Source organism: Argentina silus (assembly GCF_951799395.1).
Source record: "Argentina silus genome assembly, chromosome: X".
NCBI lineage: Eukaryota > Metazoa > Chordata > Actinopteri > Argentiniformes > Argentinidae > Argentina > Argentina silus.
In genome coordinates, this window is record NC_139653.1 from 36,961,427 (window position 1) to 36,971,327 (window position 9,901).

Genomic DNA, 9,901 nt, shown 5'->3' on the forward strand with positions numbered 1-9,901 from the left:
CATTGCAAAACTGCAGGATGTGCGGTGTACTGTGTCATGTATTGTCGTGTCATTGTCACTTGTATTGCATCATGAAAAAGCAAAGTATAATGTGGTGTCCCTCATTTCATGAGCCTTTCAGTAGATTGAGTAAGAATAAGTGATTAGAGACTTAGATTCGCTAGCTCTCTCTCTTTTGAACTTCAAGAAAAGGAAGGTATAATTAGAAGTTAGCCAAGAACACCAAAGGAAAGGGTTAGGTGACAAACACTCACCAGGACACTCCGATACTGGTTATTACCTCTTTTCAGTTGTCATTGATGATTTTCATTGCATAACCTGTTCCTGCCTTTATAGTTCCCTGTTACAGTGCCCCAGTCTGTCAAATGCTCAGGTGCTTCAACTGTAAGGTTCACATCTGAGGGGCAAAGGAATGTGTATGTGTATGTGTATGTGTATGTGTGTGTGTGTGTGTGTGTGTGTGTATGTGTGTGTGTGTGTGTGTGTGTGTGTGTGTGTGTGTGTGTGTGTGTGTATGCGTGTGTGTGTGTGTGTGTGTGTGTGTGTATGCGTGTGTGTGTGTGTGTGTGTGTGTGTGTGTGTGTATGCGTGTGTGTGTGTGTGTGTGTGTATGCGTGTGTGTGTGTGTAAGTATGTGTAGTAAAGTATGAGCAGGGTATCTAGGCCAAACATTCCAACCATCCATACAGCCCAACCACTGATTTGACGAGTTTAAAATGTTAAATAACCCAAATCCTAACCCAGAAAGGGGATGGTTGTTAGCTTAGAATGCCAACAAAACTCCCATCTTTGCTGCCCTGAATTGAACATAATGGAATTTCTTCCATCAGATGAGACTGTTGTTTGTATTTACCAGAAAGCTGTAAACAAAACTATACGTCTTTGCTTTTGGGTGGCAGGTGCTCTTGTTCTCTGTGCCTCTAGTCAGAATGAGGATAATAATTATCCTAAATTGGCTCACCAGAAATTATAAATTTGCTTGTTTAACTCAAGCATTCACCATATATAACACCAACCAACATACTGTAGATAGATGTTTCTTATGTCCTGTGATTCCAACACAGCATTTTTTAATGAAGTAGAGAACTCAGGTTATTAGAATGTTTTTAATAAAACAAATATCTTTACATTTTCTTTACATGTAAATAAAAAATATAGACATATACATCACATCGTAAATAACACTATAAAATCATATTGTGTACACATTTACATTATTGGAAATGAACCATGCAGCACCATGTCTTTATAATACTAGTGTTGACAAACTTCTTTAGCTCAGTTAAGTGCCACCTCCGGTATAGTATTTACAATACAGTAATTTACTGCAATAATTGAAGTTCCAAGTTCCACAAAAGAGAAACAAAACAGCCCTGCCATTTTTTATGACATAAATCGATCTTTCCAAGACATATCCAATGAAAACCCCTGTGTTCTGCACCTTCCAGCATCCGTTTGGAGGTAATCGGACCAGTCCATCCTATACCATTACACCCCCATGGGTGTATCTCTTTTCCCTGGAATCTTGTCTTTCTTTCCGGATGGTGCATCTCTGTGTGTGTGTGTGTGTGTGTGTGTGTGTGTGTGTGTGTGTGTGTGTGTGTGTCAGCATCTTTGACAGCGTATTTATGTGTGTGTGCATGTCAGCATCTCTGGCAGTGTGTGTAAGTGTCAGTGTCTGTGACAGATAAGTTCCAGAACAGTGTGTGCGAGCGTGTGTGTGTGTGTGTGTGTACGTGTGTGAGGGCGCCTGTGTGTGTGTGTCAGCGTCTCTGGCAGGTGTGTAGGTTCCGGGCTGCAGTCCTGCTGACGCTGTGGTCTTGTTCCCCTCCTCTCTCTGGTCGGCAGGCCAGGCTGTCTCCACAGTCACAGCGCTGGAACAGCTCCAGGCCGTGGCCTCCTTTCCTCCGGTGGCGTGTACACACCTGGCCCTCAGTCAGCACAGGCTTACAAATGCGAGACCAGAAGTGTCTAGCACAGCACAGACCTTCAGAACAGTCTGTAGACCTGAGGCATGTCTCCCCTTCCTGACCTGGAAGAGAGGAGTAGTTGAATATGATCGGTCCTATTGAGTGAAGCATTGATGATGAAGAGTTTCCTCTCAACCCTCTTGACTTGAGTGGGATCTCTTACACTGGAACTGTCCTCAAAACTGGTCACTTTTCCATGACTATATATCACTGTATGCAGTAGAGGAAGTCCTTTCTACTTCACCCAGTCAATCACTAAGTAATTAACTAAATTGATTTCCAATATTAGGAGTCTCGACTACTTTTTATCTGCTGTTGTGTGTGTGTGTGTGTGTGTGTGTGTATGTGTGTGCGTGCGCAAGAGTAGCCTATGGGTAAGGACATTTTATGCCCTCTGAGTTACAAAGGGACATGGTGACACCTTTACATTGCATGAACATGTCCAGAAGCAGATGGCACACCTACCTTTGGCAGAATTCGGTGGCTGTCCCTGGGGAGGGAGTCTTTTGGCATGGAGGTCTACAGTGTGGTTGTGCATGTGCCCAACACTGCCAGTGACTGCATCCATATCACCAGCCTGGCACACAGCTGGGGAAGGATAGAATGATATGTTATCACTCATGTATGCTATTACCATGTCAATGTATTACTCTGTGAGTGGACTCACTGCCTTCTTTTCCCTAAATCATACTTTCAGAATACCCACACTTTGTGATTTTGCCATTCAATACAGACTTCGTATCAATAAATCACGTTCGGTTTTGCCATTAAATTGACCCCAATTTCCAGAGCTTTTACTAAGATGTTTATTAACATCAAAGGCATTATACAAAAAGAGTAGGCCTATGTTAATTGACGCTTATCAAATCTTAACGCGCTAGATGCGTTTAAATGTGCATATGATGTTGTCGAACTCACCATTGATACAGCGGTTTCCTGTGCAGCACATAGAGTCCTTAGCGCACCGCTTGCGGTTCTTTCGGCACGGGAGGCACGCGCCTCGGGCGTCGTTGCAGAATTCATCGGTCCCGCACTCTTCATCATCCGAGCAAGTACTTAGCTGATGTGGTCAGAGAAAATAGAAATACACAAGATGTTATTTAAATACAATTAGACTACACATTTGATTGCAGTAAAAGCCTAGGTACACGTATTTTCTTTTACCGAGCGCAGAGAGCCCTGGAATTACGCACAAAAAGTCTTGCTCCGCGATCTAAGCAAGGCGCTGCATATAATCACTAATCTACGAACTATCTGTTGCAAGAAACGCGTGATCAAGATCAACGAATCTGCACAGTTCCTTGCTCAGACCGATCCCTTGAATGCGGAGTGTGTGTGGAAACTGATGCTGCTTACCTGCAAGGTGTCCATGACCACCTTCTGCCCCTCGCTACCTGATGAGGCAGGGCGTGGGCTTGGGCTAACCGTGTCCTCGCTATTAAGACCCCCGCCACCGGACAAGTTCTTGATGGCATTGGAGTTGAGCACAACGGCCCCGGTGTACGTATCCCCAAGGTATCCAAACAGCGTGAGATAGACAGCCATAAAACGACGCACTGACAGTTGCAGCATGATTCCTCGATTCTTTTGAAGATGAGAGATTTAAACAAAAAATATATATATGTTGCTTCAGATAAATATTATTATAACACAGTCCGGTTCAGTCTCGAATCCTGTAAGAAAGTTCCAAAGAAGTTGTCCTGGGACATTTAGAGGTCTCCTTGACGCACTTCTCTGCGATGTTCTCTTTATACATGTGGACTTGTTTGTATTCCCGCCCCTCGCAGTGCACAACAAAGGCGGAGGGTGGAATTTCAAAGGCGCCTGAGCGCAAGAACCCCACTGTACGGAAATGGCCAACCCCCGCCAGGATTTCGTTTCACAATGTTTGTGTGTAATAATGAGCAACAAGTCTCCTTTGAGATTGCGCCCATGCCCCTCACGTGCATACTGGCATCTGCAACATTCTTTAGGTTTAGAGGATGTCATTAGATTGACCACGTTCCAATTATTCAGGTCACAAGAACTCATTTGTTTTATGGAATTTACCTTACATTAGGTGTTTGAGGTTGAGTTCTCACGAAGGTAATTCACTTTTTCCGATTAAAAAGAATACTGAATAAAGGATGCAATCATAGAAGTCCCACAGACCCCGTGTGTAGTCTTTTTCATGGACACGTGGGGACAAATAGGACCTTGCGCACTGGAATTTACGCACACATCTACAAATACAATATGATTTACACAAAAAGTATTCGAATAGGCATATTGTTTAGCCTAATTTTGTCTGGATACAGTTTCTCTGTCACTATTAGCGCTCTTTTGGAACCATAGAGACTGTCCTAACGGTGCGTGCGCTCACATTCCTTTGACATTCAAGTAGTCTACCCTAACTTACTTCGGCTGTATCTTAACGTTGACTTAAGTTACTTTCCGTCGATTAACTGCTTTATTTGATCCCTCTGATTGCGAAAGGGGGCAATTATCCTCTAAGTTTGATGAAACAAGCAGCGCACACCAATGTAGGATATTCAGACCATTAGGATAAGAAGTGTGAAAAGTTTACCCATTTAATGGTCTTCCGTGGAGAGGTCTTTCAGATCTGACTGGCATAAAATAAAAGACAGCTCCGATCCTTTCATGCTCTGATCCCTCGCGCTCCGAGAGGGTGCTTGGGAGTGGGAGTCTTACGCACACGGGTAAAAGAGCCATTTCCGACTGTGCGACGCTCGCAAGGTTGAGACTCCTCTCTGTATCCATCCAATAGCTTATAATCTATAAGTGTAACTCCCATACAAATAATCGTATACAGTAATATCAGTTTGCAATATGTTTTGATTTGGTAAACAAACCAAAACAAATCAGTACATTAATGTGTTTTCTTAAGGTGACCTCTTCAAATCCATTATTTACGACAGGTTGGGGAAATGGTAACAGATAGATACAAGAGAGGGAAATAAGATAGTTGACTGACAAACAGGTGCAGTATGAGCAAGCGAGCGAGAACTACTAAGATGTGTTGTGCGCCTTTGACACGTAGTCGCCACCTGGTGGTCGCAAGTATATGGAAAATGTATGAGTCAGTCAAAGGGAAAAAGTGTTTGTGCAGTGCAGTGAGTAACTGCCAAACAACATGTTTTAGTGTATCTTTAAACCTTGGTGTAACTATAGAGCTCGATCAACTTTGTGTCCCCCCCCCCCAAACAAACGAAACACTCGCAGGTCAGGAACAGCCTACCAGAGACCTTATGTTGACCGACATTGCAGTTATCATGACTTACATGCGTGACCGATTCCATCTCCACATTCTTTATAGAACTGTTCATACAGCCTTTCGTCTTTGATCGAAAGATACATCATACTGACACTGAGTTGAACCATTGATGTACATACAGTATGTTGAACACGAATGTATTGGTACCCATTAGTTGAAGCACACAAGGCAAACAAATCGCAACAGAGCATGCTACTCTCATCGCAACTTTTCTGAGGAATTAGACAACAATAAGAGGGATTGACTCCACTGTTTCTTTTCAAGGGGTTCCAGCATCATGGCAATATAGCAGCCTACTAATATGAACAAATGTGTGCAAGCCTATTCTTAATTGTGGCTTATGAAGGTTGAGTTATATTATGTTGTACATGAGGGTAAATTCAAAGTTGAAGAACAAAATATAATTCTGTTTCGGCAGTTGTAATTGAAATATATTGCCAGTGCTATAATTTCCTCTCACATCAACAAGGGCAATACATAATGTGTGTGTGTGTGTATATACAGTGGGGGAAATAATTATTTGATCCCCTGCTGATTTTGTTAGTTTGCCCGATTACAAAGAAATGAGCGGTCTATAATTTTTATGGTACTTTTATTTTAACAAATAGAGACAGAATATCAACAAAGAAGTCCAGAAAAAACACATTATATAAAGTTATAAATTGATTTGCATTTGATCAAAGGAAATAAGTATTTGATCCCCTACAAACCAGCAAGAATTCTGGCTCATACAGACCGGTTATATGCCCATGAGGCACACAGATTACTCCTGTCACTTTAAGAAAGTACTCCTAATCTCTGCTTGTTATGGGTATAAAAGACACCTGTCAATAGAATCAATCTCTTCCATTCCAACCTCTCCACCACCATGGGCAAGACCAAAGAACATTCAAAGGACATCAGGTTAAGAGTTGTAGACCTGCACAAAGCTGGAATGGGCTACAAGACCATCAGCAAGAAGCTTGGTGAGAAGGAGACAACTGTTGGTGCAATTATTAGAAAATGGAAGAAATGCAAAATAACCATCAATCGCCCTCGGCCTGGAGCTCCATGCAAGATCTCGCCTCGTGGGGTAAGGATAATCATGAGAAGGGTGAGGGATCAGCCCAGAACTACACGGGAGGAGCTTGGTAATGATCTCAAGGCAGCTGGGACCACAGTCACCAAGAAAACCATTGGTAACACACTACACTGTAACGGATTGAAATCCTGCAGTGCCCGCAAGGTCCCCCTGCTCAAGAAGGCACATGTACAGGCCCATCTGAAGTTTGCCAATGAACACTTAAATGATTCAGAGAAGGCTTGGGAGAAGGTGATGCGGTCAGATGAGACCAAAATTCAACTCTTTGGCATAAATTCGACTCTTCGTGTTTGGAGGGAGAGAAATGCTGAATGCTACAATCCCAAGAACACCATCCCCACCGTCAAACACGAAGGTGGAAACATTATGCTTTGGGGTTGTTTCTCTGCTAAGGGTACAGGACGACTTCACTGCATTGAGGGGCCAATGGACGGGGCCATGTACCGTAAGATCTTGGACGAGAACCTCCTTCCCTCAGCCAGAGCACTGAGGATGGGTCGTGGATGGGTCTTCCAGCATGACAATGACCCAAAACATACGGCCAAGGCAACAAAGGAGTGGCTCAAGAAGAAGCACACTAAGGTCATGGAGTGGCCTAGCTAGTCTCCAGACCTTAATCCTATCGAAAATTTGTGGAGGGAGCTGAAGCTTTGAGTTGCCAAGCAAAAGCCTTGAAACCTTCAGGATTTGGAGAGGATCTGTAAAGAGGAGTGGACCAAAATCCCTCCTGAGATGTGTGCAAACCTGGTGACCAACTATAAGAAACGTCTGACTTCTGTGCTTGCCAGCAAGGGTTTCTCCACCAAGTACTAAGTCATGTTTTGCTTGGGGATCAAATACTTATTTCCTTCAATCAAATGCAAATGAATTTATAACTTTATATAATGTGTTTTTTCTGGACTTCTTTGTTGATATTCTGTCTCTATTTGTTAAAATAAAAGTACCATAAAAATTATAGACCGCTCATTTCTTTGTAATCGGGCAAACTAACAAAATCAGCAGGGGATCAAATAATTATTTCCCCCACTGTATATATATCCACTATTCATCCACTCCTCCAGGTTCAGATGAGAACAGAGTAATTAAGTGCAGCCAGTCACATATGTATTACTTTGTTTCTATACTACCAGAACTCAGTTTACATTTCACAGATATTTACTGTATCTGTGAGGAGGAAAAATCTAACATAAGCAGAAAAAGAGATGCAGACAGTTATCGTCCATTGAGTAAAACAATTTGTCTTCATAGTGTTTCATGTATTTTATTGTAAAAAGGCTTATAAAGGATGGAAAGCAGCCATCTACGAGGAGACGTACAGTTTGAGGTGTTTATTTGTTCATGCAGCATTGAGACGATGATGTGACAGTTAATTTTGGATGCCATTGATTTAAGGCACTTGCATTGTTCTACTGGTCAGCCATGATTACTGATTATTGGGATCTGGACAGGGAGTGAGAGAGAGAGGATCCATTGAACCACAGGTCAATAGATGATAATGAATGAACATGGGTTGGCGCTACTCTTACAACTGCACCACATTGGTTATTCACCACCTGTTCTATGAAAACTGTCATTGGGATGGGATTGATGCATATGCCATACTCAGGATGTTTCTGTAATAAGGTAAATGAGAGTAAATAATAATTGACTCTGTATCAAATTTACAATTGTTGTCTGTCTGTCTGAGTAAATAGGCGGTGAAACTGTCATGGCAGTGCATTTTATGAATAACACCCATGACTCTTTAATTAAATGCCAAACATGGAGAATCAACACCGAAGACAATGCAATAAGGTGTCAAGTATTTGAAAACATTCTGCCACATTGATTTAATAAACCCAACACAATTATCTAATTCTACAAGGAAAGTAATCAAGTGCAATACAAAGTAATCAATAACTAAAATATCAATATACAGAGACAATATCAATTTCCCATACATCTCCATTCATCTTAAATACAGCACCTGTGTTACTGCAAAAACAGTACTGACATCTTAAAACCCCATTAAAAGTAATGGTAACTACCATTGAGTGAAAATATTTCCTATGTGGTTATGGAGGATGTCTATTATTGGTAAACAATTTCATGAAAGAAAAAAAATAGAAACTATTCTTAGAGGGAGTGAGCATGTAAGAGATAACAAATAAAAAGTGTTATATACTGGTTTAAAGTGTACCCTACTGGTGCCTGTGAAATTAAAGTGTTATGTACTGGTTTAAAGTGTACCCTACTGGTGCCTGTGAAAAGTGTTACATACTGGTTTAAAGTGTACCCTACTGGTGCCTGTGAAATTAAAGTTGGTCAGAGCATTTTTGTTGTGATTGTTGATGAAGTTGTTATAGGACTGAACTGTATACTGACACATTTCTTTCTAGAAAAGCGTGTGTGTGTTTGTGTGTGAGACATGGATAACTTATGGTAAGCAGGGCACTTGAAGGGTCATCATTTATTTCCATCAGAAGCACAAACAGCAATTGTGCTTTTTTAAGGTATGCGGTTGCAGTCTACATATTACTGAGTAGATGAGTGTAGCCTATGTGCATTTGTGAGAATGTAACTTCAAATACTATGTACATAATATACTCTGTTTGTCAAAAATTAATATTAAGAAGAACAGTAACATTCAGGTTTGTCTTGAGCACTTCATACCTGTTGGACTTGTCAGACTGTTAAACATAGACTCAGCTATATGATGTGAAGAAAATATGATATCTACTACTCTAAGTAGAGGGGTGATTTCTGATCCAAACAACAACAAAAAGCTTCACTTGTTTCACTTGTTAGTAATTACACAAGTATTTGTGCATGTGCATGGCAAGACAACTTGATAGCTGCATGACATAAAAAGGCTAACAAGTGAAACATCTTGCGTCATGCTGTCTTTGTCTGTGTCTGAAGTCGCCCCACAACTCATGGATACATCATCTCGCTGAATTAACCTTTAATATCTTGTTTCTCTTCATTGAGGAACCTAGAGACCAACGTTGCAGGAACTGCAGACCAAACCACATATAGACCAACTACAGCTACAGTAATAGTAGAGGGAACAATGTTCAGGTGCCTGTCTGCCCAACCTTTAAAGAGCAATGAAGATGTGTGACAGCAAAATAAATCTCAGTTTCATTCTCTTTATATCTTCTTCCCTTTATATTTGTACACTCTCATTCTCACATGCTCTTATATATATATATATAAATAAGAGTGTATATATATATATATATATATATACACACACACACGCACGCACGCACGCACGCACGCACACACTCTCAACACTCACTCTCTCTCTCTCTCTCTCTCTCTCTCTGCTAAATGGATAAGCCATTTTTGCTCCAGGACCTGCCTCAGTGAGTGTAAATGTGTTTGTGTGTTTATGTGTCTGTGTGTGTGTGTGTGGGACAACACTGAGGAAGTGCTATCACATTAAATGCTAGTCCCAAAGCCATGTAGTGAAGGCATATTGGTGACCCAGAAGGCTTCCTCTTCTCCCTCATCTTCCTCTTTTTCAATGTAGTCTTTAGAATGCAGCTATATCCTGAAGAAGGCGCCCAGGCCAACGAAAGAAGAGTTTTT

The 9,901-nt window shown here is 41.4% G+C and overlaps 1 protein-coding gene across 1 annotated transcript; it reads right to left on the reverse strand.

Annotated features, from left to right (window-relative positions):
- Positions 1–1,214: 1,214 nt before the first annotated feature.
- Positions 1,215–3,662, reverse strand: LOC310823255 (dickkopf-related protein 1-like). Its single transcript, XM_083696059.1, has 4 exons — positions 3,327–3,662; positions 2,889–3,030; positions 2,436–2,558; positions 1,215–2,032 (listed from the first exon to the last, which is right to left on the reverse strand). The coding sequence occupies exons 1-4, from the start codon at positions 3,540–3,542 to the stop codon at positions 1,764–1,766; spliced, it is 750 nt and encodes a 249-aa protein (XP_083552185.1). The 5' UTR covers positions 3,543–3,662; the 3' UTR covers positions 1,215–1,763.
- Between the last annotated feature and the right edge of the window lie 6,239 nt (positions 3,663–9,901).

Coding starts and splice junctions, on each gene's coding strand:
- LOC310823255 (XM_083696059.1), bottom strand. CDS start 3,542: ATGCTGCAACTGTCAGTGCGTCGTTTTATGGCTGTCTATCTCACGCTG. Junction 2,559..2,888: donor AGGAAACCGCTGTATCAATG/GTGAGTTCGACA, acceptor ATCCTTCCCCAG/CTGTGTGCCAGGCTGGTGAT. Junction 2,033..2,435: donor GCCACCGAATTCTGCCAAAG/GTAGGTGTGCCA, acceptor CCTCTCTTCCAG/GTCAGGAAGGGGAGACATGC.